The sequence below is a fragment of the Oncorhynchus nerka genome, linkage group LG10 (assembly GCF_034236695.1).
Source record: "Oncorhynchus nerka isolate Pitt River linkage group LG10, Oner_Uvic_2.0, whole genome shotgun sequence".
NCBI classification, from domain to species: Eukaryota; Metazoa; Chordata; class Actinopteri; order Salmoniformes; family Salmonidae; genus Oncorhynchus; species Oncorhynchus nerka.
This window is the reverse complement of record NC_088405.1, coordinates 25,212,955-25,240,791: the sequence shown is the minus strand read 5'-3', so window position 1 is coordinate 25,240,791 and position 27,837 is coordinate 25,212,955. Positions and strand designations below refer to the sequence as shown.

At 42.1% G+C, this 27,837-nt stretch overlaps 1 protein-coding gene across 6 annotated transcripts in view; it reads right to left on the bottom strand.

Annotated features, from left to right (window-relative positions):
* Positions 1 to 27,837, bottom strand: part of LOC115135058 (serine-rich coiled-coil domain-containing protein 2-like) — a 64,513-nt gene that overhangs the window by 20,627 nt on the left and 16,049 nt on the right. For all 6 annotated transcript variants that reach the window (XM_029669286.2, XM_065023161.1, XM_065023158.1 and 3 more), the window contains exons 3-5: positions 16,068 to 17,388; positions 15,700 to 15,905; positions 2,493 to 2,610 (exon numbers count right to left, since the gene is read on the bottom strand). In XM_029669286.2, the coding sequence (XP_029525146.2) occupies positions 2,493 to 2,610; positions 15,700 to 15,905; positions 16,068 to 17,385 (1,642 nt within the window). In that variant the 5' untranslated portion in view covers positions 17,386 to 17,388. The remainder of the gene's footprint in view (positions 1 to 2,492; positions 2,611 to 15,699; positions 15,906 to 16,067; positions 17,389 to 27,837) is intronic.

The following is a 27,837-nucleotide window of genomic DNA, read 5'->3' as shown; positions in this document are numbered from 1 at the left end:
ATCAATGGAAACAGGATGCACCTGAGCTCAATTTTGAGTCTCATAGCAAAGGGTCTGAATACTTGTAAATAAGGTACTTCTGTTTTTTTGCAAACATTTCTAAAAACCTGTCATTATGGGTTATTGTGTGTAGATTGCTGAGGATTTTTTATCAATTTTAGAATAAGGCTGTAATGTAACAAAATGTGGAAAAAGTCAAGGGGTCTGAATACTTTCTGAAGGCACTGTATATGGATGATTTATGAAGCCAGGCACATTTAACAGTTAGGCTATTGATTATGGACCTAATTAAGTCAGGGTATCCTCTCGCCTCACTTTTCTGAGACAATTAAGGCATGGGCTGTAATCGCACGTGGGAGAAAGCACATTTGTTTTAAAATAATTACATTATTATTGTTCTTACATAATATAACAATATACAATTTCAGTAGCACGTCTTAGACTGATGGACTATGTCTTGTACATCGTGATTTTTTGTGTGTTTTTTTTTTGCTACTGCTCAACTAAAGAAATCTCGGTCGACCAACAGCCTATCGACCAAACAATCGACCCAGTCGACTAAGTGGGGTCAGTCCTAGAATGGAGTCAAACGTGGCTTCCATTTGTTTGATGTTTTCAATACCATTCCATTCTGGTAAGCAGAGTCCTGTATACACTGTGCCAAGCATACACAAACATTGCCTCATGGTACAAGGTTAACTTAGGGGACTTGTATTTGTTCTCACACACACACACACACACACACATACACATACACATATATATATATACATATATATTCACTGATTTGTACTGAATAAGACATCAAACCCAAGAAGAAGGCTTTAAGCTAAGGCCAACAGTCAGATAGTAGGACTCTCAGGGGTTAACATCAACAGAGGAAAATAACAAACTTATACACACCCACGAAACCCTTACTGTACATTACAGACACAGACAGACACACAATTTATCTTCCAAACAGAGCAACCAAGGATCATAAATATTTGGCGACACTCTAATAAAACAAGCCATTAATGAACTGAGACAAAATAAAATTGTGTGCCAGTCTTCAAATAACTCAATCTTACTGTTGTAGCATGAGAGTTCTTCAGCTGAGGACTAAACAAATACCTTACGCAGCCTCTCCACATACCGCAACTGAAGACGAGCCTGTCTAAATAGTTAGCCCAGTAATTCCACACGTGACCTGCTACATTCCAACATGCTCTGCTACATCCGTCAACTTCTTCTCAATATGTACAAAACTCAAGTCCAAACATTACAAATCCAAAGTGGTAAAATGAAGAGGGAAAAGAAGCTAAAGTCCTGGTCAGCTTTTTAAAGGGCTGGAGAAACTCTTCCACCCTGCTGTCTGTTTTCGGAGAAACTCCCCAAGTGGCCAGAGAGGGAGAGGCTGGGGTGGCTGTGTCTGTGGCCAGGCTGGGAGTCACTGGCTTGGGCAAGGTGGGGAGAGGCCACCAGGACCTCTCTTGTCATTAGAGCTGGAGCCTGCCTGCAGGAGAAAATAGCAGGGCCTCCTTTTCCCTTCTCCCTTTCCCCTTCCTGCTTGGCTGGCAGAGCCTGTGCCCATGGGAAGGAGGGAGGATGGGCCTACGGCTATGCTACATTGAAGCTCCCTCCTTTCCTCCCCTCTCTTTAGGCCTGCCACGGAGGGCTGAGCTTGGCTGGACCCTCTGTCCCTTAACTACGACCCCTCGCTACGACATACAGAGCTATAAATAAATACGGTCTCTTTCCAGGATGCCGGTTGGATTCACAATCCTTCAGAGTGAACATTCCTGTCACACACACAACACACTCAATGTAGTGCTCTGTGAACTGACAAACCAGGCTCTGTGTGTGTTTGAGTGTATAGAGACAGAACGAGATGCACTTTGGGTTGTCTGTGAGTTTTATGGTCATAAAGGGACCCTTGTTAGCAATCCATTGGCAGGACTGGTCAGCAGTCTCACACTGGGCCGAGTGTTTTCAGAGCAGTGGAAAGAACTGCATTCGCCATGAATGACACTGTCAGTATGGCATTCACAATACAGTGGAGAGACTTCATAACCTAAGATTCATGATCAATGACCGATGAGCACTGACGTAGGGAGTTTGTGATGGCTTGTATAATGTCACAAAATGCCAGAATCTTTCTCTCACGCAGACACACACATAGGTGCCCACGCACACCCACAGCACACCTACACACACAAATACAATCCTGCTGTCTCTGAGAATAGAGACCTATTCACCAAAACTATCTCGTTACTTAATCAGCAGTTGAAATAGGACCAGAGGAATGTGTCATGATTAGAGATTAAATTGTCATTTCCATAGGTGTTCCATGATTACATTTACAGAATGGAATCAAAAGCTACACTCAAAAGGTGAGAGGGTCTGGTCACAGTGATTAGGCTTTCATTGTAATGATTAGGGCTCTACTGAACCAATCACTAGTGTTAATGAGCACCAAGCCTGGGGAAAGATGAATGAAGCGATGACTGTACCTGGAGCCACTGCTGTCTGTGTTCGTAGAGAGCCGTCCTCAGGGAGGTCCACGTCCAGCATGAGGTCGTCATCCTCCAGGTCAGCTGGCTCCAGGGGGTCCAGGTTGTTCAGAATGTCCTGCATGGTGGGAGAGACAAAAGTTGGTTCAATTGATGTTATGTTATTTTGATTCAATTTATATTATGACAATACTCAAGCTAGTAAGTCAACTGTTTTGTTTTGTCAGTTCACAAGAGATCCTCAAAAAAAGATTGTACAGAATGTCGGGGTATTTCAAAAAACATCTCATAATGCTCCCATCTGTAAAGGCATGATTAGTTCACTGTTTTTGTCTGCCAGTGCAAAAGTAGTGAGTACATTTTTATGCTAACAGTTCTCCTTTTGAATCAGACTCTCACGGACAAACAAAGGTTGTTTTTCAAAACAACAAGAAGCAGAGTCGGAGACAACAAAAGATTTGCAGAAATGAATTTCTCAAAAGAAACATCACTCTTGAATGAGTATAATAATGTAAAATCGGTAAGTATGTCTTATTATTAAAGCTAAAATAGTTTGCACTTTGCTTGTTGTTGAATTCAAAGCATAACGTACCCAAAAGCAAAAAAGGCAAGAGTACAAATTACTACTTCAAAGTATGAAGTGTTGATTTGTACTCCTCACCTTTTTGCTTTCCAAAGCATCAATTCCCAGGCCATTTTGTGCTTCAGCAGAAAATGAAAATACATAGCGAGGCCTCTACTTGAAGATGTACCCATAACATGATGGTGGTTGGTGGTATTTCATGGATGTTGTGTTATTAAAGGTTAGAGAATGGTTATCTAAATCAAAAACTGGCATTGAAGCAGGGAACCATGATAGAAAACAGAAAAATAACATCCAATATCTTCTGATCCATACTTCTATCTGCCAGTGCACCCAACTGAACTGTACTCAGTCTTTCTCCCACATGCCTGCTCTCCTCTGCTCCCTCCTCTGCTTTTTTACTACTTCTATTATCACCCTCTTTACTTCTCCCACTCTCTCTTTTTCCCTTTCTCTGTCCTCTTCCTCTCGTCTCCTCGCTCTCTTCCATTTTCCTCATCTCCTCCCCCTCCCCCTCCCCCACTCTATCCCTCTCTCCTCTAGAGGTTCCTCATGCAGAGCAGGCCTTAGTCACGGCACAGTTGCTCGAGAGGAAATGGCATTTCACACCGGTAGGCTACGGCTTAGATGCTGAGCGGGCCACATAATCTCCCCCAAGGAGGAGAAAAACGCTGGTTGAATGAACTGGGAATCTGGGGTCATATTTCACACAAATCCCACTCCAGCTGACTGCCCTGGGGCTCTGACGTTGGAACCGCCAGCCAAACAGAGAGGACAGGGGGGTCCAACAGAACCACAGTACCACAGCAGGTCCCCATGTTGAAATTAAGCTAGCTCCAGTGGTGGTCCCCTCAGTGGTGCTACACCTCCTGTTCAGTAGATGGAGACTAATGGGCAACTGATTTACAGGATTAGCATGATTATCCCTCTCTCTCGTCATACATCTTTCATATAAAGATAATTCATTCATTGAGCTTACACGTTGTTCAAATATTTAATCGATTGAGGTTACATATTATTCACATTATGATTACATCAATTCAGAATGCATTTTGCTGTGGTTGTGCACAGGGACTGTAACATGCTATGGAAATTCCTGCAACATTCTGTGTCCCTCAGTCAGTTAACCTCACATTCCCCATCTTCTCCCTACTACCCTCTCAATCTGCACCCGGTGGGGAGATCAATGAAGAATAATAAACCAAAGGAAAAGCCTTGGCCCATTCAACCCCATATTGAATTGAAACTTCAAACAAACACAACTCTCTGTTCAGATATGAATCTGAGGTTAGCTGAGGCTCAAAACCCACACAGATTACCTCATATGACCCACTAGTGTGATTAATATATGATGTAGCTTTGCCCCCACAACCCAAGCCCTACAGAACTTCAGTCTGCCTAACCCAGAAACGTAATCAATACAAAATGAAACTAGAACAAATAAAAAATGATTGTTCTACTGTATAAGGAATTATGGGTACAAATATAAACATCCAAACTTCTAATATATCCTAGAGAGGCTTAAGAAATGAGTCTGAAACTGTTCAAATCAATAGCTGTCGCAGATTCTCAGACGTAGTCACCAGCCCCTCTGCCTGAGATTAGAATTATCATGGCATTTTCATTACATGTCCATTCTGTTTCCCATAACTCTCAATGAAGGCTTCAGAGCTGCCTGCAGATCAACGGCTGCTCCTTCAGTAGATCTTCACTCTAATTGAAGGTCAATCCCAGACTAAATGTAACACAGTGGGGCTTACTGTAATGTGAGATACTGAGATACTGAAGATCTCAAAACTGTTTCTTTGATAAAAGACCCATACAGTATCTCCAAATCAAGTTTTACTAAGCTATGTGTGAGTGTGCCTCTGCAATGCCTCCACAATGACATTATGTTGACCTTATTCTACACTGAAGTTCTGAGTTGAAAGCACTAAGCTTGTCCTTTAAATATAAAATATGCCTTCTACCTCTACAATGATAGCACTTCTTTGTAATCCAATTATTCGACTCATTTACTGCTCTTGAACTAATGCATTTCCCCCAAACCCAATTCTCAGGCTCTAGCCAACTGCATATGACCATTCTCTGTGGTTCTATAAGGGATGTAATGTGGTGTAATCTAGGCGTCCGTTGCTGCAAAGGGCTTATTGACTTTTACAGGGACAATTAGAGGGTCACTATGAGCACGGAAAGTGTTAGAGAGATTGATGAGAGCAGAACTTCCCTTCCAAGGACACTAGAATGATACTGACTTGGGCACAAAAGAGAGATTTAAGGAGAGATGGCCCCATAGCACTGATCTAAGGTCAGTTGTGCTGCTTTAGGTTGGGACATTCAGGGTTGGGATGGTTAAAGGTGATAGGCAAAGGTTTCCCTGTACATTTAAAAATATATATTTTTTTATAACAGCTACATTTGAAAGACCTTCAAAATCGTGACTTGTCCAGATAATCAGAGACTAAAAACCAGCAAAACATAACAACATTTCTCATTCATTGTCATATCCCGCAGTCTGTTGACAGACGCTACGATACTATTTATGTTACATGTGTCTGTCCACAAAAATTATGAGCTCACAGGCTGGAGTTTGTACTGTTGGAAACACAAGCAGAATTTCCACATTTTCCATTAGAACCAGCTATTCCAGTGAGGACATAATCCGGTGCCAGGATAATTTGCCCTCTGACTGCCTACAGTGACCTCACATTCATAAACGTTCCAAAAAGCGGAATCCGCATTGACCACCATAGAGTCAACAAACGTTTTATTTCTGCTTTGGTCATATGGGCGGCAGAAGTGGTGGGAAATAGATCACTGCTCTTTCTCTGCTTCTGGTGACAGGTGCCTCTTAGTTCAGCCAACCCGAACCCACCAGAATGTGTTGGATGGACAGTGGTCGGTGTAGATTCGTTTAAATTCATCCAGATTTAAAATGGGAAAAACGGGGGACATTATATGCACGCTTTCATTTGCGGAAGCAGAAGCGGATTCTGACGCCAGTGTGTGAATACGGCTTGAGAGCGGCGGCGGTCGTATTTATGCTAAATGACAAGACAAGAAGCTGTTGTCCATCTAGCTGACTATAATCAATTACTTGAAACGACACTGTTTACAGGATTTTGTATTTAAGGACAGTGCTAAAGTGGAGCGAGTATTTGGTGTGTGTGTGTGTTCTGATACGGTGTCTCTTTGTACTTGGCATGAGGGAATTAGGCCTTTCATAATTACACTACATACATCTCTCCCTCTTCACTCCATTTTCATCCTCCTGTCATCTCCATTTGATGTGAACAGAGCTATGGGGATAAGTGAGTGACAGATTCGTCCTCCACTCTTTTCATAAACCTCTGCCTTCATTATGCCTCCTTCAACCAGGTGCCTGCCTTTGCCTTGCCTGACTGCCCACACTTGACTGCTTTTATCAACTTCATAATCAATTCGACAAACCCAAAAGCAGCAAAGTAAAAGTAAGCCTGGTTTACATCAAGCAGACTCCATAAGGAAAGATGCTAGGAGGCAAAACTAGCCAGTTTTAGAACGTTATGTTGAGGAACAAAATGAGTCTAAATGGAGATTAAATGGAGACCTTCAACTATCACATTTAAAACAGACTAAGGGAGTTACTAATAGTTACCACTGTGGACAGCAACCAACAGGAAAATATGATGACTACATTGAGCCCACTAATCTTAGGGCTGACACAGATCACCTTCATCATTGTAAATAGCTACTTTCAAAAAAACAGTAGTAACCACTATCAAATGTGTTTCTACGGGTTCTGGCTGACGACACATTGGTTCAGTATAGCAGCTATAAATGCATGCAGGCGTATGTCATATACTAAGAGGGAAGACAGAAGGCAAGAGAGAGAAATAAGAAATCAATGAATGATCAGACAAGACAATGTAGGGACATGTTGGCAATTTCTGCATGGCAAACAAAGCAGCCTAGATATTAGCTAACTAATACGACAACAGTCTGCTTGCTGAGTGTGTGTACTATAAACAGCAGTGTACTGCAGAGAGAAAGGCTTAAGCACCTAGCTCATTTATCTGCTAATGAATTAGGCTGTCACCACCCAGCGCTACAAAGCCTAACATTAGATCCAAATAAATAAATCAAGAAGCAGCAGCTCTGCAGCTTTGAAGTCAGAGAGGAGGCGAGGATTAGAGACAGAGCGCCGTCAGGAGCTTTCTCTGCTACTGAGAGGATATGTCTCACATGAGAGAAGCCGAGTTCAAATAAAAACACAGCAAATACTAGGTATCTGCAGGAATAAGGAATGAACAGGCCAAGGAGCGAGTAAGTGAAAAGAATAGAAGAGAGAGTGGCTTCACATTGTTTATTCCAATGTCTATCAGTTACAGCATTTCGGTGGAAATAGCCATTTCAGGTACATTAGAATGAATACAGACAGCCACTCTACAATATGTCTTCCACTGGCTATTTTTAACCAAATCACACGTTTTTATTTAAATGGAGGCTACAGAAGTGTCATTACACTTTTTGATTTCACTTGGTTTTGAGAAACTTACCCCACCAGCGATAGACCTCCTCGGGCTCATTGGGCAGTATTAGGGGAAGCAGAAAACATGAACAACGGCTACAGAAACACCCAAATACGGCATTTTAGAAACAGCAAAGCTCCCAATATAGTGTGGCAGGTCTTTAGATGTTGTACATATGAAACCGTGTCATTTCGAACTTTATCCAGACTGTTATATTTCATTTTGTTGGACTCAAGCGTTACACTTCATGCATATGCATGCACTTACATTCTTGTTTCCATTGTGATGATAGTGATGGTTTCTATAGCAACCAAATCAAGCCAAATAAATATTAGCTGCTGCCATATCATTATAGCCCATTTAGGACATATCTTTGCCGATATCCACAAAACAGACAAGCGTCAACTTTCATCTGCAGGATGCTTGTACACACGCAAGCAGGCGGAAGAATGGGAATGTGAACGTCTCGCTCAAGTTAAACTAAATATCATGCCATTTATATCCAAAACAGAGATGAATAAAAATGCAATTATAATGCATTAAAACCTCTAATATGAGGGCAGGAGTACTTCTAATTATGAAGCTGGCTGTCTACTACTCAACAGCAGGCTATAGGAAATCATCAAGTGAAAAACATGGAAACCAAGTGATGTATTTCTCTTACCACACACACACACTTATGTCATATTTAACGTAACACTGCCATCAAGCGGAGTCACAGAGGTATTGCAACACAGCTTAACTAGGATGACTGTGATTTGTTTTGTCTGGGTTCTGTGTTATGAAGCTCTTTTACAACACAGGATCATAAGACGTTTGTCAGGTTAATCCTACACCAGATGACAGATCATCATGGCTGGCTGTTGCCTCTTAAGAGACTTGTCTGTCTACACTGAGTGTACAAAACATTAGGAACACCTTCCTACTATTGAGTTGCACACTCTTTCAGCCTCTGAATGGCACACATACAAATCAAATCAAATTTGATTTGTCAAATGCATTGAATACAACAGGTAGACTTTACCGTGAAATGCTTACTTACATGCCCTAAACCAACAATGCAGTTCATGAAATAGAGTTTGGGTGTCAAGGTAAATAGTCCGGGTGTCCATTTTATTAATTGTTCAGCAGTCTTATGGTTATGGGGGTAGAAGTTGTTAAGGAGCCTTTTGGTCTTAGACTTGGCGCTCTGGTACCGCTTTCCGTGCGGTAGCAGAGATAACAGTCTACGACTTGGGTGACTGGAGTCTTTGACCATTTTTTGGGCCTTCCTCCTCCGAGTATATAGGTCCTGGATGTCAGGAAGCTTGGCCCCAGTGATGTACTGGACCGTACGCACTACCCTCTGTAGCGCCATACGGTCAGATGCCAAGCAGTTGCCATACCAGGCAGTGGTGCAGCTGTAAAACTTTTTGAGGATCTTTGGGCACATGCCAAATCTTTTCAGCCTTCTGAAGGGGAAAGGTGTTGTCGTACCCTCTTCAGAACTGTCTTGGTGTATTTGGACTAGAGGTCGACCGATTATGATTTTTCAACGCCAATACCGATACGGATTATTGAAGGACCAAAAAAAGCCAATACAGATTAAATCAGATGATTTTTTAAATGTATTTGTAATAATGACAATTGCAACAATACTGAATGAACACTTATTTAAACGTAATATAATAAATACATCAATCAAATCAATTTAGCCTCAAATAAATAATGAAACATGTTCAATTTGGTTTAAATAATGCAAAAGTGTTGGAGAAGAAAGTAAGTGCAATATGTGCCATGTAAGAAAGCTAACATTAAAGTTCCTTGCTCATAACATGAGAACATATGAAAGCTGGTGGTTCCTTTTAACATGAGTCTTCAATATTCCCAGGTAAGAAGTTTTAGGTTGTAGTTATTATAGGAATTATAGGACTATTTCTCTCTATACCATTTGTATTTCATTAACCTTTGACTATTGGATGTTCTTATAGGCACTTTAGTATTGCCAGTGTAACAGTATAGCTTCCGTCCCTCTCCTCGCTCCTACCTGAGCTCGAACCAGGAACACAACGACAACAGCCACCCTCGAAGCAGCATTACCCATGCAGAGCAAGGGGAACAACCACTCCAAGTCTCAGAGCAAGTGACGTTTGAAACGCTATTAGCGTGCACCCCGCTAACTAGCTAGCCATTTCACATCGGTTACACCAGCCTAATCTCGGGAGTTGATAGACTTGAAGTTATAAACAGCTGCTGGCAAATGCACGAAAGTGCTGTTTGAATGAATGCTTACGAGCCTGCTGGTGCCTACCATCGCTCAGTCAGACTGCTCTATCAAATCATAGACTTAGTTATAACATGATAACACACAGAAATACGATCCTGAGGTCATTAATATGGCCGAATACGGAAACTATCATCTCGAAAACAAGACGTTTATTCTTTCAGTGAAATACAGAACCGTTCCGCATTTTATCTAACGGGTGGCATCCATAAGTCTAAATATTGCTGTTACATTGCACAACCTTCAATGTCATCTCATAATTACGTAAAATTCTGGCAAATTAGGCGGCCCCAAACTGTTGCATATACACTGACTCTGCGTGCAATGAACGCAAGCGAAGTGACACAATTTCACCTGGTTAATATTGCCTGCTAACCTAGATTTATTTTAGCTAAATATGCAGGTTTAAAAATATATACTTCTGTGTATTGATTTTAAGAAAGGCATTGATGTTTATGGTTAGGTACACATTGGAGCAACGATACACACTGCATCGATTAAATGCAACGCAGGACACGCTAGATGAACAAGTAATATCATCAACCATGTGTAGTTAACTAGTGATTATGATTGATTGATTGGTTGTTTTTTATAAGATAAGTTTAATTTTATAAGATAAGTTTAATGCTAGCTAGCAAATTAGCTTGGATTACTGCATTAGCGTAACAGGCAGTCTCCTCATGGAGTGCAATGTCATCAGGTGGTTAGAGCGTTGGACTAGTTAACTGTAAGGTTGCAAGATTGAATCCCCCGAGCTGACAAGGTAAAAATCTGTTGTTCTGTCCCTGAACAAGGCAGTTAACCCACCGTTCGTAGGCCGCCATTGAAAATAAGAATGTGTTCTTAACTGACTTGCCTAGTTAAATAAAGATTAAATAAAGGTGTAAAAAAATATATATATTGGCCAAATCGGTGTCCAAAAATACCTATTTCCGATTGTTATGAAAACTTGAAATCGGCCCTAATTAAATGGGCCATTCCGATTAATCGGTCAACCTTTAGTTTGGACCATGATAGTTAGTTGGTGATGTGGATACCAACGAACTTGAAACGCTTGACTTGCTCCACTTCAGCACCGTCGATGTTAATGGGGGCCTGTTCAGCCCTCCTTTTCCTATAGTCCACAATCAGCTCCTTTGTCTTGCTCACATTGAGGGAGAGGTTGCTGTCCTGGCAGTCTCTGACCTCCTCCCTATAGGATGTCTCATCGTTGTCAGTGATCAGGCCTCTACCTCTGTTGTGTCATCAGCAAACTTAATGACGGTGTTGGAGTCGTGCTTGGCCACGCAGTCATGGGTGAACAGGGAGTACAGGAAGGAACTAAGCACGTACCCCTGAGGGGCCCCAGTGTTGAGGATCAGCGTGGTGGATGTGTTGTTGCCTACCCTTACCACCTGGGTGCGGCCCGTCAGGAAGTACAGGATCCAGTTGCAGAGGGAGGTGTTTAGTCCCAGGGTCCTTAACTTTTTTTTATTTATTCTTTTAAATTGAATATCCAAAACATACAATATACTTGCAGTGAAGCCTCTCAACAACTACACCATACCAGTCATCCAATAGACTCCCATTCAGAGCGACACACAGAAGCATCCAGGGTCAATGCCCTGCTCAAGGGCACGTTGACAGATCTCCCACCTGGCCAAAAAACATGAACCCTAACACTCCAAGATCCCCCCCCCCCCCCCCCCACAGTTCCCAATTAGCTGTCCCTCAACCATTCAAGACCCCTCCCAAACCCCTAAGAATATATATTTGTTTTGATTACAATTAATTTCATTCTTCACCCCCAAGAATCCCCCAATGCACCAACAACCAAGAGAATGAACTAAATCGAAAAAAGGAAAAGATAGAAGAAAACAGCAAACAAAAATCTATAAAAACAAAGGACATCAAGGACAATGCCAACTGTATATGTTTGTGTGCATGTCTGGCACTATTACATGTATGTGTGTGTTGTATTTATTTATTTGAATGAGAGTGTGTGTATATGTATGTGCACAAACACCTGCATGGAATCAGCCTCAGGCAAACCGGAATTAGCTGGAAAAACACTGATCCTCAGGTGTCATTCAAACATACTTTTTATTATGTTTTATTTTGAGTGAGATTTTCCCTAATGTGGTTATTGGATCTGATTTTAATGGCTAACATTTTGATAGCTAGCATTTTGATGGCCATAACAAATAGATATGGTGACAGTGGACACCTTTGTTTAACTCCTCTTGACAATTCAAAACTCTCTGAGAAGTAGCCGTTATTTACAATTTTACACCTGGTGTTGCTATACATTATTTTAGCCATTTTATAAGAGAATTACTGAAATTGAAAAAATCCAGGCATTTATAAATAAAATCCAGTCTTACTTTATCAAATGCCTTTTCAAAATCCGCTATAAATACAAGGCCTGGCCTCTTAGATGTTTCTTGACATTCTATTATTTCTAGTAGTTGTCGTATATTATCTTCAATGGATCGTCCATGTAAAAAACCTGTCTGATCAGGATGAATCAGGATGAACAATACCTGGTAAAACCTTTTGAATTCTGAGTGCTATGCATTTCGCTAGTATTTTTGCATCACAACATTGAAGTCTTAGATAGACTGGGTCTTTATATTTGCCATCTGGGTCTTGTTTTAATAATAGAGAAATCAGACCTTCCTGCTGAGTACCCGACAGACTACCATTTCTATAGGAGTAGTTAAAACAATCTAACAATGGAGCTTTTAGTATATCAAAAAAGGTTTGATATACCTCTACCGGTATGCCATCAAGTTCTGGGGTTTTCCAGACTGAAAGGATTTAATAGCCTCAAAAAGTTATTCCTCTGTAATTTGGCCTTCGCACTGTTTTTTCTGTACATTTGTTAATTTTCCATTTTTTATATTAATTCCTTACCGTAATCTTCATTCAGTGGGATAGAATGGGACGGAAAAGAGAACATCTGCCTAAAATAATTAGCTTCCTCTTTTAAAATATAATTCGGAGAATCATGGATGACTCTGTCTTCAGTAATGAGTTTCTCCAAATTCTTTTTGTTAGTGTTCATGGATTCGGGAAGCATTTTGTGCATTTTTCTCCACATTCCATCCAGTTTGATTTATTTTTGTAATAGATTACATTAGATCATTCTTGAATAAGTTATTTTTGTTTTTCCTCTAACTTATTTTGTATCTCTGTAGTGTCATTTTTATTGCTATCTACCTGTACTATTAGTTAGTCTTGTTTCTTTAGACAGAAACTGCTTTTTTATTATTGATGAATATTGAATTGAATGACCTCTGAAGGTACATTTGAAGGTAACCCAAACAATAAGGGGATTTGCTGAACCTATATTATACTGGAAAAATTCAGTTATAAATTATTTTGTCTTAGTTAAAAATAGGTTGTCCTCCAATACACTTCGATACAATTTCCAATATCCCCGTCCTCATGGAAAATCTATAAGAGTTATGTGAATGCCAATTAAATGATGATCCGATCACATTCTGTCTCCTATTAAAACTTTTTTAACCTTTGATGAAAGAGACAAGAAAGTAGTCAAGATGAATAGCTTGATTAAGTCTCCTCCGTGTATATCTCACTAGGTTGGGGGTTTTTAGTCTCCAAATATGAACTATTTCTAATGTGTCCATAATATTTGTGATTTCCTTAAGGGCACGGTAATGATAGTTTGTAGAGTGATTACCTTTACGGTCCATTGAGGTACGTAACACTGTATTATCGTCTACTAACATATTGATTTGATCATTTGTTGACTGTACGTTCAATAAGTTGGTACAAATGTTTTCGAAAAAGTATGGATCATCCTGATTTGGACCATATAGATGAATGAGCCAAATCTCTTTTTCGTCCACTTTCCTATTCAAAAAGATCCACCTTTCTTGCGAATCATTCCTGACTATTTGCACATTCAGAGCAACATTTTTGTTAATTAATATCATCACACCTTTGGAGTTCCTTTGTCCATGACAGAAAAAAAAATCGCCACCACATTCCTTTTTCCACACAACTTCATCTAAGGATGAAGACTGATCTTCTTTTTTTGTAATCTGCTAAACCATTACAATTATAACTGGCTATACTTATTTCACCCCTTACCATAACTAGATACTATTCTCAGTCTAAATTTACCATAATTAGTGCTTGTAAAGTTACTGCCATCAGAGGTATTATGACGGCCAAAATTAGAGCTTTAAAATGTCTGATATTTAGAATTTAAGAAATAGGTTCTAGCAATATCGGTTTTATTCCCTTGCCTGTTTGCCTGTGAGCCAATGCCACAGATGTTAGAAAATTGAGACAAGATATTATGTGTAAAGTAAATCTGAGTAGGTTGGTGTGTATGATATAGGATGTGATTTAGTGAGAGTGTGTACGATGTCTGTATAAAAGTAAGACTACAATGTGTGCTGTCCAAATAAATAATAACTCCGCCAACTTGCATGGTTGAGTGTCTGTGTGTGTAACATGTAGTGTGTATAGCCTTAATATTCATGATGATAATTGTAATCCATATCGTATCACCGTCATAGTTGCATCATAATTAATTTTAACATCATTGAAAAACACATCCCAGCATTTCCATAGCAATTGACGTTTCACATGATCATGAAAGACACCTTGCATTGCTCTAGAGACAGCTTCACTACAGTACAAATGTGTTCCGTACAATATGTTATTAGAGTCCCCTGTTCTACTCCAATCTATACTTCTTTATCGGTGTAACAAATGGCTTTGGCCACATGGTGTCACCCTACATACATGCTTTACTTTGCTGTGTTTGCTCTGAATCACGTGTTCCAAACAAATGCAGCACATCTCAAGGGTGCTTTGACCTAATAGGCCAAACAATTAGGACACATTATGTTAGATGGACCCTATTCTACTAGGCTTACCAGATACATGAATGACATTGTCATTGTATCAGTGCAATGATTTATGGCTCAGTTGGATTGTGGGTTCGATTCCCGAAGCCGCACGCATGACTTTAAGTCGTTTGGATAAAAGTGTCTGCTAAATATTATTATTATATATTAGAGAGAGTCACTCACACCCACTCAGAACAGTTGGCATCCCCAGACAGCTCTCTCCCCAATACACACTGTCTCAGTTGTCTATGCACTACTGTTCGGTCAACAATTCTGTCTTCATGTAATGGTAAACCCCAGAGGAAGGGAAGAAAAGACTAAGCTGATTAACTGTTTTAAATCCCCGTCATTAAGCTCGTTAAACATTCCAGAGCCAATGGCACCGGAACACCGAGAGGAAAACAGAAAGAAACTTCGATTATCTCCAGGAGATCATATGTGGCTTGTAAGGAGCTATGCAGACATTCCAGAATCTGGGAACCCCACAGGAGGGAGACCTTGGTTGGGAGTGGGTGGCTGGCAGCCTTGGCATTCACATTCCCTTTCTGACCTGAGTCTTTGTTCTCCTAATCCCTAATTAAGGATCTAATTTAACTGAATTTTTAGCAGCGGGATCAATTGATAGAATAAAGCAGGTAGCTCTTGCTGGGAGAACTGGACTGACATAATAGGGTCAAAGGTACACACTATCAGGCCTCTGGTGAATACCAACACTAGTCAATCTGATGAATTAACTTTGTACTGTACTGTGCATCATACAGAAATGACAGTATGTCATTACTAGTCAGTGATACTATATGAAGTGTATGCTAAGCGGAAGACAAGACAATTGCTGACAATAAAACAGTCTGTTTTTCTAAACAATGACTAAATATTCTCCTGACACTCTCTATGTTCTGACTGTATCTGACCAGCCAGGTAAATATGGGTGTTTTTGTGTGTATGAATTTGGTACCCTGGGGCAAACCAAGCGTTGACTCACCATGCTGTTGAGGCGGTCTGAGTCGTCATAGCTCTCACATGGGTGTGTTCTGGGTCCCAGGGGCTCCAGATCCTCCTCGTCCCACATGTAGGTGCCCCCCGAGCTGTTGGAAGGGGACAGCTCCAGAGACGAGCCCTGAAGGAAGTCTCCCCTCTCTGGGGGCAGGATGTCAAGGGCTGTCCTCACCCCAACTTCCTCCTTCCGCCCTGCACAAGGGACACAAACAGTTAATACGGTACATTTTACTTACTGTCAGGAATTATGGGACTGAAGCAGTGTTATAAAAGCTCTAGAGTGGTTAATCGTGGCAACTAGTAGTAACAAAGGAAGATAAGATTTCAGCAGGTGTTTTTTATTTTTTTGCTTACCTGAGAGGCCCATCTCATTCCAGTCCATGGTCTCATTCAGGAAGCTCCGCAGGCGGGTTTGAGTGGCAGTACTACCTCTCGCCCTGTTATCTGGGACATCCCCATCAGCCAGGTTATTAAAGTCATCCAAGAACTCCTCGCTGGTGTCTCCTCGAGAGAGCGATGAGGCTGAGGAGAGAGACATGTCCTCTAGCCCCTCCCCTGTCCCCCTGAGCTGCCCCCCTGAGGTCCTGTCGCTGTCACTAAGGGGGTCTGGAGTGAGGGTGAGGGGGGGTGACTCTGCCCTATCCCCATCCCCCACTCCTCCAGCCGTGACCTCCCCCTTCACCCTCCCTGTAAACAGGGGTTTCTGCTGCTTGACCTGGCCAGGCCGTGTCAGTCTATAGCCCAGAGCAGAAGGCTTGTTCAGAACACAGTTGGGGAGAAGAGGTTTTTTCAGGGCACTAGGGGTTGTGGAGGGGGAGCCGGCTGAAGAGAGGCTCCTAGGATACTGAAGCCCCCCCAGCCCTGTCCCCAGGCCGAGGCCCATCCCCTGCCTCCCATTCGACAGCTGGTGGGGTCTGATGTGGTTGGTCCTGGGTGGTTGTAGCTGGGTGTTGGCCAGAGGCTTGGCCAGCTCCACTGCCCGGTTAAAGGAGAAGGAGCGTGCCATGGGCAAGTTGGTCGGGGACGGGATCTGCTTGAAGTGGGTGAAACTCTGCGAGCGCACCATGTTGTCCAGTGTGAGGGACTTGAGGCTGTCGCTGGACTGGGACAGGCTATCTCTAGAGCTGCTGCGCGGGGAGCTGGAGCTGGCCCGTGGCCTCACCAGCCCTGAACCTGACTGTCCTGAGCCATCAGTAGCTCCATTTTGGCCTAGTTTGAGGCCTCCACTGAAGGAGGCGCTCTGCCCCTGTCTGGGCCCTGCCTTGGGGCTGGACTTTGCGACTTGGCGGGGGATGGCCCTGGGGCTTGAAGTAGATGACTCAGACGAACCAGAAACCCTGACCCTCTTAGGGGTGGATGGGGACGGTTTCTTGATCTCCCTCCCCCATGTGGAGTGCTGAGTCTTGGGCTTGTCCCCTCCCTCCTTTGGGCATGCATCATCTTCAAGGCTAGTGGGGGTGGTTGGAGTACTGCCACCGTCTTTCCTCCATTTTAGAGAGAAGGAGGAGGCACGGACCACCCCATTGGGTCTTGCTGGGGGGGTGGTCTTGCTGTCTTGGGGTGAAGGGGTGGTTCCATTGGGCAGGGGGCTGGTGACCCCCGTGGTGGGGCGGACACCGAACTTAGGCAGTCTGGACACCATGGCAAGCTTGATGGGTATCTTCTGTTCCATCAGCTGCCAGCACAGTGTGTGTGAGAGAGAGAGAGAGAGAGAGAGAGAGAGAGAGAGAGAGAGAGAGAGAGAGAGAGAGAGAGAGAGAGATCAACATTTAAATTCTGTTGCAAAGTCATACTTTCATGCATGCGTGGATGTGGCGGTCCTGGGCTGCTGTGGTTACACATAGTCTGCAGTTGTGAGGATGGTTGGACGTACTGACAAATTCTCTAAAACAACGTTGGAGGAAGATTATCTTGGAGAAATTAACATTCACTTCCCAGGCAACAGCTCTGGTGGCCATTCCTAAGGTCAGCATGCCAATTTCACTCTCCCTCAAAACTTGAGACATCTGTGGCATTGTGTTGTATGACAAAACTGCACATTTTAAAGTGGCCTTTTATTGTCCCTAGCACAAGGTGCACCTGTGTAATGATGATGTTATTTAATCAGCTAGTTGATATACCACACCTTTCTAGTAGATTATATTGGTAAATGAGAAATGCTCACTAATAGGGATGTAAACAAATTTGTGCACAACATTTTGGAGAAATAAGCTTTTTGTGCATGTGGAAAATGTAGGAGATTTTTTATTTCAGCTCATGAAACATGGGACCAACACTTTACATGTTGCGTTTATATTTTTGTTCAGTATATATACAGTATGTTGTAGCAGTGAGACAGACAATGACATGATGTCATGATTCCTAGATTAGTAATAATTTATTTGGGTCAATGACTAGACTGGAAACCGGCATTGACACAAGGATTCCGGCCCTACTGCGTTCTGTGTCGAGCGTGGCAGTCTGGCACAAGATCAAAGCTAATGTAACAGTATAACTTTAGACCGTCCCCTCGCCCATACCCGGGCGCGAACCAGGGACCCTCTGCACACATTAACAATAGTCACCCTCGAAGCATCGTTACCCATCACTCCACAAAAGCCGCGGCCCTTGCAGAGCAAGGGGAACCACTACCTCAAGGGCTCAGAGCAAGTGACATCACCGATTGAAACGCTATTTAGTGCGCACCACCGCTAACTAGCTAGCCGTTACACTAACTCATTGTTATTTTTTTATATGCAAGTTGAAAATAGTAAACATTCTGGAGTCAATCCCTGATAGACAGAATCGTTTGTTGGACTGTACAGTACCAGAAACAACCGTCTGTTATTTCACTATTTCAATATCAGCCTTTTCCTCTAAATCTACAGCGTTAGATTTTTAAACCACAGACAATGAAGAATGAACTTTGAAAGGTATTTGGCGGACTTTCCCCATTGTCTTCTCTATTCATTACCACTTTAGATATGCTTCAATGGGACCTCTGGTCCCCCCCCCCCACTTAACAAAGCTGATGAGTCACAGCTACCTTATCATAAAAACACCAGAGCGCCATAGGCTTTATGATATCACAGAACCATAGGGCATAATAGTGAATCATATTTGGTTCAAAGGGAAGGGGAAGTTTTAGGTTCTGCATGTAGTATAGCTTCCTTTTCTTGCAGCATCTGGTAAAGAACCTTCATCTTCCTTATCCAACGGTTCCCCATTCCCAGACTCATTACTACTCATCTGGATCAGCTCCAGAACAGAGGCTGCATTAAGGCAGCACACACACACACACACACACACACACACACACACACACACATATACACATACACACACACACAAAGCAGGTCACTTCATATTGACAATAATAAGGGCTTTTGTAAAGACCTTGCTGATGCTGATATACGTGCCGGTCCCCTTAACCAGGTCAGAAGGTTGTGGAGGAGGGGAATTTGCATGTCTGGCTTATCTGACACAGGAATAGTGGGACAAGTATAGGTCATTTAATTCATGAGCATGGATAAACTGCTACACGGTGTCCATCATCCAAGGGCCATGCTGACTGGCATCATTGTTTTTGTTTTTTTAATTGTCCATCATCAGATAAGTCCCTTCAAAGGGGAAATTCCAGATAGTTATGGGAACTATAGTGGCTTAAGAGGAAACTCCAGAGTAGTTTTAGTTGGTCAACTTAAGACTATCAGAACATAATGGGGTAAAGAAGAAATGTGTTAATAGAAGGAAATATAATTTAAAGGGATGTGTTGGCCTGAGTCCCAACCCCACAGTGCAGCCATGTGAGATGTGGATATCAGAACCTGGGGGTAAGATGCCAAGAGGGCTTGGCCAAGTACAGGACAGGACCCCAAGTAGGATACTGATGCTGGGACTCAGGCCAGCTCAGTCAATACTGAATGGAGGATGGACGTAAGCCGTTGGTGAGTTGAGGCCTAACTCCATTATCCTTCAGTTATAACCATTCAACTCAAATAATGAATGCAGCCTGGGTGGTCTAGGCAGTATATTGACAGACTCCAGTCAGAAGCCTGTCAAAGAGACACCATTGCCTGTAATAACTAGTAGTCAACTTCAAAAATAAATCATTCTAGAGGACTAATATGTGTTTCCATAGTATTCATACACAACCACAGAATACGGGGTCGTAGTTAACCTAATACATAAGGGATATCTACTGCTCTATTGGTAAAGGGAAATTCCACAGTAACAGGGACACTGAGACTCAAATCTTTCACATACAAACTTATGTCAAACAAAAAACAATAATTACCATTATAATTGAAAGCAATCAGTTCATTGTTACCCAGAAAGGATTTAATTAAATAACATTTTATTTGTTACATGCGCAGAATACAACAGGTTACTTACAAGCCCTTAACCCACAATGCAGTTTTAAGAAAATACCTAAAGAAAGTAAGAAATAAAAGTAAGAAATAATTCAAGAGCAGCAGTAAAAGAACAATAGTGAAGCTATATACAAGGGGGTACCGGTACAGAGTCAATCAATGTGCAAGGGCACCGGTTAGTCGAGGTAATTGAGGTAATATGTACATATAGGTAGAGTTATTAAAGTGACTATGCATAGATAATAACAGAGAGTATCAGCAGTGTAGAAGGGGGGGGGTGCAAATAGTCTGGGTAGCCATTTGATTAGATGTTCAGGAGTCTTATGGCTTGGGGGTAGAAGACTCATGGACCTAGACTTGGCGTTACGGTACCACTTGATATTGAGAAAAAATGGATGCATTGGACCTTTTGTTACATCCTTCGTTAGATGAATTAGACCAAGGTGCAGCGTGGTAGGCGAACATCTTACTTTTATTTCAAATGAACACCAAAAAAAAATACAAAATACAAAACGAACGTAAAGTTCTGCAGGCTATACAGCAACTAACAAAAATCAAGATCCCACAAACTAAGGTGGAAAACAGGCTGCCTAAGTATGATCCCCAATCAGAGACAACGATAGACAGCTGCCTCTGATTGGGAACCATACCCGGCCAACAAAGAAATATAACACATAGATTGCCCACCCTAGTCACACCCTAACCTAACCAAAATAGAGAATAAAAAGGATCTCTAAGGTCAGGGCGTGACACCTTTAACTTTGCAATAATTGGTTTTTGTTTGACATACATTTAGAAAACTCTCAGTGTCACACTGTTCCCGTGGAATCGCCCTAAACCGGTGATGGGCAACTGGCGGCCCCGCTTTTGGCAAGTTAGTGTAGCGGCTAGCTATCTACACTTGTATTAATTATGGTCAAATCACTGACCGAGGGGCCCTCATTGATTTTGTTAGTTACTCTCACTCAGAAATCTAATTGTCTCTACCCCATGGCAAAATGTATACGATTGCAGGAAGTTAGCTGTAAAACTGCACATTTTTCTCTCCACCCCATGACAAAATGAGTAGAATTGCATGAAATGTGTTATAAAATTCCAAAATCTGCTCTCCGCCCCATGGCAAAAGATTTAGAATTGCAACAAACTTGCTTTAAAACTGCAACATTTTCTCTACGCCCCATGGTAACATTTATACAATTGCAGGAAATTAACATACATTTTTTCCTCTCTGCTGTCAAGAAGAGGTCCGCTAAAGTTGTTGGTCGCAAGGTGGGGGGCCAACCCTATCAAAATTGCCCATCCCTGCCCTTTTACATTGATGTGCCACTTCCTATTCTTGAGTAAATCATTGTGTTTTGGACCAAAAACCTACAGAAGTGTACGTAAAACTAAAGGATGACATTGGGCCATTAATCCACAAAGCTGGTTTGTGTGTGTGTGTGTGTGTGTGTCTGGGAACACTGACCTCACACTACACATTGACCCACATTCCCACACGCACACACTGTGCCATCACCAGCCCAAACTGACACTGCAATGTAATAGAGAATAGAGTTGCTGCCAGCCTCACTAATCTGCCTTGCACGCGCACACACTCTTAGAAATCAGGTCAGTCACTGGAGACAACGTAGCCAAAGCCTCTTTGCCCAGGGAGGGGGTAGGGCAGGGTTGTGGGGGAGGACGGGCATATACGGAGTTTCTCACTGACGCACTGCTGTCATAGTTCAATAACCTCACCCAGGTTCCATTCATATCCAGAGTGACACAAGACTACACCCTGGCGCAGCTTCGGGAACCATCTTCAGCTGGCCAGCAAGGCTGCCTGATATGTGCGTACTTATCCTATAACATATTTTCTCTGTTCTGTAATGTACGATATACACCCATTCACCTGAACAAAATTGCTAACAACTGCTGCTGTACTGAAGGCATTAACTCATTGTCCTCACAGCTTAATTTGTGGCCTGCACTAAGACCAGTACAAACATGTTAGCACCGCCTCATTAAACAGAAACAAATAGCAACTGTAAGCAAACAGGGAAACTGACACACATCCAGTATATGAAGTTCATAGAGTCAGGGTTACCAACACACCATCTGTCACTCACTCAAAGCTCCTACATTACCCCCTCCCCCAAAGCATTGTGGTAAATAAACATCCCTAAACTAACACACTATACCACCTGCCCTTCTATCCACACTCATCAAGTCTGATGAAACCTCGCAAAGATCCAGTAATCCAGGGATGTATATACAGTTGAAGTCGGAAGTTGACGTACACTTACCGTGGGTTGGAGTCATTAAAACTCGTTTTTCAACCATTCCACAAATGTCTTGTTAACTTCTTTGGGGTAGGGGGCAGTATTTTCACGTCCGGATGAAAAGCGTGCCCAGAGTAAACTACCTGCTACTCAGGCCCAGATGCTAGGATATGCATATTATTAGTAGTTTTGGATAGAAAAACCTCTGAAGTTTCTAGAACTGTTTGAATGATGTCTGTGAGTATAACAGAACTCATATGGCAGGCAAAAATCTGAGAAAAATCCAACCAGAAAGTGGGAATCCTGAGGTTTGTAGGTTTTCAAGTCTTAGCCTATCCAATATACAGTGTCTGCGGGGTCATATTGCACTTCCTAAGGCTTTCAACAGTCTTTAGAACCTTGTTTCAGGCTTCTACTGTGAAGTGAGAGAGAATGAGAGCTGATTGAGTCATGGGTCTGCCAGAAGGCCATGTGCTCAGTCAGGCGCGCACCAGAGTTAGCTCCGTTCCGTTTCATTTCTAAAGGCAAAGGAATTCTCCGGTTGAAACATTATTGAAGATTTATGATAAAAACATCCTAAAGATTGATTATATACATGGTTTGACATAACTTTTTGACTTTGTCTCGACCTAGTGCCTGCGCATTTGGATTACTGTACTAAATGCGTGAACAAAAAGGAGGTATTTGGACATAAATGATGGACTTTATCAAACAAAACTAACATGTATTGTAGAACTGGGATTCCTGGGAGCGCATTCTGATGAAGATCATCAAAGGTAGGTGACTATTTATGATGTTATTTCTGACTTTTTGTTGACTCCATTACATGGCGGGTATCTGTATTGCTTGTTTTGGTCTCTGAGCGCTGTACTCAGATTATTTCATGGTGTGCTTTTTCCGCAAAGCTTTTTTTAAATCTGACACAGCGGTTGCATTAAGGAGAAGTATATCGTTAATTCCATGCATAACAGTTGTATTTTCATCAACATTTATGATGAGTATTTCTGTAAATTGACGTGGCTCTCTGCACTTTCACCGGATGTTTTGGAGGCAAAACATAACAACGCGTCAATGTAAACAGAGATTTTTAGATATAAATATGAGCTTTATCGAACAAAACATACATGTATTGTATAACATTAAGTTATATGAGTGCCATCTGATGAAGATCATTAACGGTTAGTGATTAATTTTATCTCTATTTCTGCTTTTTGTGACTCCTCTCTTTGGCTGGAAAAATGGCTGTGATTTTTTGCACCTAACATAATCGCATGCTTTTGTCGTAGCCTTTTTGAAATCGGACACTGTGGTGCGATTAACAACAAGTTTTACTTTAAAATGGTGTATAATACATGTATGTTTGAGGAATTTTAATTATGAGATTTCGGTTGTTTGAATTTGGCGCCCTGCACTTTCACTGGATGTTGGTCAGGTGGGACATTAGCGTCCCACGTACCCTAGAGAGGTTAACAAACTATAGTTTTGGCAAGTCGGTTAGGACATCTACTTTGTGCATGACACAAGTCATTTTTCCAGCAACTGTTTACAGACAGATTATTTCACTTATAATTCACTGTATCACAATTCCAGTTGCTCAGAAGTGTACCTACACTAAGTTGACTGTGCAAGAAGGCTTACAAACCTGACTCAGCTATACCAGCTCTGTCAGGAGGAATGAGCCAAAATTCACCCAACTTATTGTGGGAAGCTTGTGGAAGGGAATGCTGAAATAAATCATTATCTCTACTGTTATTCTGACATTTCACATTCTTAAAATAAAGTGGTGATCCTAACGGACCTAAGACAGGGACTTTTTACTCGGATTAAATGTCAGGAATTGTGAAAAACTGAGTTTAAATGTACTTGGCTAAGGTGTATGTAAACTTCCGACTTCAACTGTGTGTACACACACACACACACACACACACACACACACACACACACACACACACACACACACACACACACACACACACACACACAGTACCAGTCAAAAGTTTGGACACACCTACTCATTCCAGGGTTTTACTTAATTTTTTACTATTTTCTACACTGTAGAATATATATATTCTCTATAAAATGTGTATGATTTAATTGCCAAAGTAATACTACATGGTGAGTGTACCTGTAAGTGAAATCTCTAATGTAGTGTCTAATGTAACCTACATAATCCATATCAAACAGATTAGACATACAGCTCAGACATGGCCATGTCTTAATGTGTCCTCCATTAAATCAGAGTGCACTGCAGCTGCATCATCATCTGTTTAGAGAGTGGATCTTTCCTTACTCCCGTATGCGTTTGGAGAGCTTTTGATTTGGCAGTGCAGCTTTCCGGAACGCATTTCCGACCCAGAGGCTACAGTTAGCACTTGGCAAAGATACAGCAAGCCTAGAAAATGGTTTGAATTGTGCAGGACAAAATACAGACAGTATAGACGTTGAGTTAGATAATTGAGTTTTCTTGTCACACACACACACACACACACACACACACACACACACACACACACACACACACACAGCCTCGAATCAGTCCACGCCCCCTTGAAATACAGACTAGCATTCTTCAAGAGCAACAGGATGGACACAGATAGCACATGACAGCTCCTGGGCTGTGATCAATTGGGAAGTGGGTTTACGCATGAGTGCATCATACAGCAGCCGTCCCGGCCCCCATCTCCAAAACCCCATGCTGCCCTGCTATAACCCTCCCCACGCCCTTCAGTTTCCACTATCTGCCGATAGGTCTGAGTACAGGAGCGACCAATAACTACTAGGCCTTCCTCTCTGTAGAAGTATCTCTCTTCTATCTTCATCTCAAACACAAACACAACCAACCAACCTAGGGAGCCTCTGTCTAGATACTAAGAGCTAGGTCATAAGGGCGGTAAGCAATGAAGGAGGGAAGAGATAGGAAATGCGAGGGGGAAACTGGGTTATCATGCTGTATCTTCTTTCCATTAATGGGCATTGGCACTGGTTTCCAGTAGGGCCGGGATGATACCAGTATGACGATTCTTGTTAGTATCATAGCAAGGAAACAAAGTGCAAAGCAGAAATAACGTCTTTAGGAAAACAGCCCTAATGTTGGAAACATACATCATTATGTTGTCATCCAGAGTCACATGTGTTTATTTTCCAAGCTCTAGCATTTTATGTATAAAAGGTTTTTAAATTACCAAAGTTTGGTCTGCTTCTTGTTATCATTTCTGTCATGGAAAAGAATACTGGTATCTACTGTAACCTCCTAGTTTCCAAGAGGTTACAGTAGACCATGGCCTCTCCCAAGTCCTCTCTCTTCATCCTCTTACTGAGCAGAGCTGAGCCAGGCTCCACAGTTTGCTCTCTGCACTGATCATTTACTCTACACCATCAGTTTGATGGGCAACTGGTCCCATTCTCAGACATATGCCTAGAAATAGAGAACTAGAGCTTTCCCAGTGGAGGTAAACTCACAGCCCCCCATGCAACACAACCCTGTCAGTCTAACCCAGATGCAGTAGTTCATCCATATCTGGAAATGGACTCCTTCCACTGGCTCTGCAAAGAGAAGGCTGTGTAAAAGAGAGACATCCATTAGTGTTTCTCAAACCCCGATACATGAAGCAGATGGTTCGCTGAAACTAATTTAAACAGTTCTCAAATGCAAGTTGTACAATCAGAGGGCCTTAGAGAACAATTGCGTGCCAGTCCTTGGAAAAGGGTTGAGAAACACTGCCTCAGTGTAGTGTAACCTCCCTCCACAATTCCCAAAGGGATCCCAAACTAGCCATTAGCTGATGCTAATTGAATAAGACAGCGAGGAAAGCTACACTGAGGCTATGCTAACTAATGAAAATCGAATGCGTTAGCAAAGCTATACTGATGCTACGCCAAGTGATGCTAAATGATTGAGAGAGCATGGAAAGCTATGCTAGTGCTATATTCTAACAAGCAAATCAAATGGATGAGGAAGCGTGATGCAGGATAGGCTTCCATTACCGTGCTGCACTACACGTGGTGCTCTATCAGAGCAACGCATTACACCACACTATGCCACCACCCATCTCTCACAGTGACTCAATGACAGCAGGGGACATCCCTGTAGACATTACAAGCAGCACTTCGCTTTCCGCGGGAATAATACATTATCTTTGCAGTCCACCTGCCTTGACACCACAAAGTCTTCTAGTTACTCAAGTTCCCAGACATCAATGTTGAAAGCACAGTTAGATACTGTTTAGACATTCAGTACAGCTCATGCATTTTCTCCCGTGTCTTACTGTCACCCAGTTGCGATATTGCTACGCAAGGACACAGAAATAACCTTTTCAGTTTCAGTTGGCTATTTATTCCGTCTGACTGTATACAGCATGTGTGTGAGATTGGGTGGGGAGCTAAGGGAGAACTGAAAGGGGCTTTCAAGGGTCCTTTAGTATTTGATGGGGCGTCTTTTAGGAGCCAGGTTAGAGATGTGTAGCATACGTCACACAAGTCTCTCACACAAGGCAGTGTTCGGAGCAATGAAAGTGACAGTGGCAAAGTTAGAGTACTGTAAATGAAAGAAAGGGTACATGCCACCAAGAGATCATTCACACACACTTTACCCAGAAAAAGGCTGATGTGGCATTTCTCAGTGTGAAACTAGTCACAAGCACACAACTGTGAGTACTAAAAGAAATATCAACTTGGCAATAGCTATGAGAACCCATTTTAGAGGGCTCAACAGACACATTTCAGAGGGATATCTGCCAGTAAACAGGATCTGTTATCGTTCTATTAAAGACACAGTGTCAATCAGTGAAGCCTGCCGAGGGGAGGACGGCTCATAATGCTGCTGTAATTGAGTAAATGGAATTCCATTCACTCCTTTCCAGACATTATTATGAGCAGTCTTCCCCTCAGCAGCTTCCACTGGTTTCAAGTTGTTCCCCAGTCAGCCAGACATGCCCAGTAAAAAAGAAGAACTATTGAGAATGTTCCTCAATAGCCACTCTTTACAAGTGTCTGTTGATGTCATACACCATTTTGATTCGCATTCAACCTTGGCTTGTTTTCACATCACATTTATTCTAGCTGCAGAATGGTTCTCGACCATTGATGGCCTGATAAATCCTACCCCTGCAAAACATATGTGAACTTTCCTCCACATCTAAATGTGATGAGTTTGCTGCATATTTCAGAGATAAGATGACACCCATTAGGCTGGGTATCAGTCAAGCAAGACCTGAAGTTTGATGACATGTGCCCTAGCATATCACGCAAAGACACTATGGATTACATTTCCGTGGTTGACACAAACCTGCTCAGGAAAGTGATTTCTCAATTCAAAGCAGTTTTTAACTGCATATCTGAAGAAGTGCAAACTATTGTTAATCCCTCCCTGTTAACAGGTGCTTTCAAACCCACTGCACTAAAAACCTGCTATCGTGGATTCTTCAGGTTTTAGCAATTTTCTCCATCCTTAAATTCTTAAGCAAAATTCTAGAGCAATTGGTTTTCAAACGGCTAAATGATAACTTTATTTTT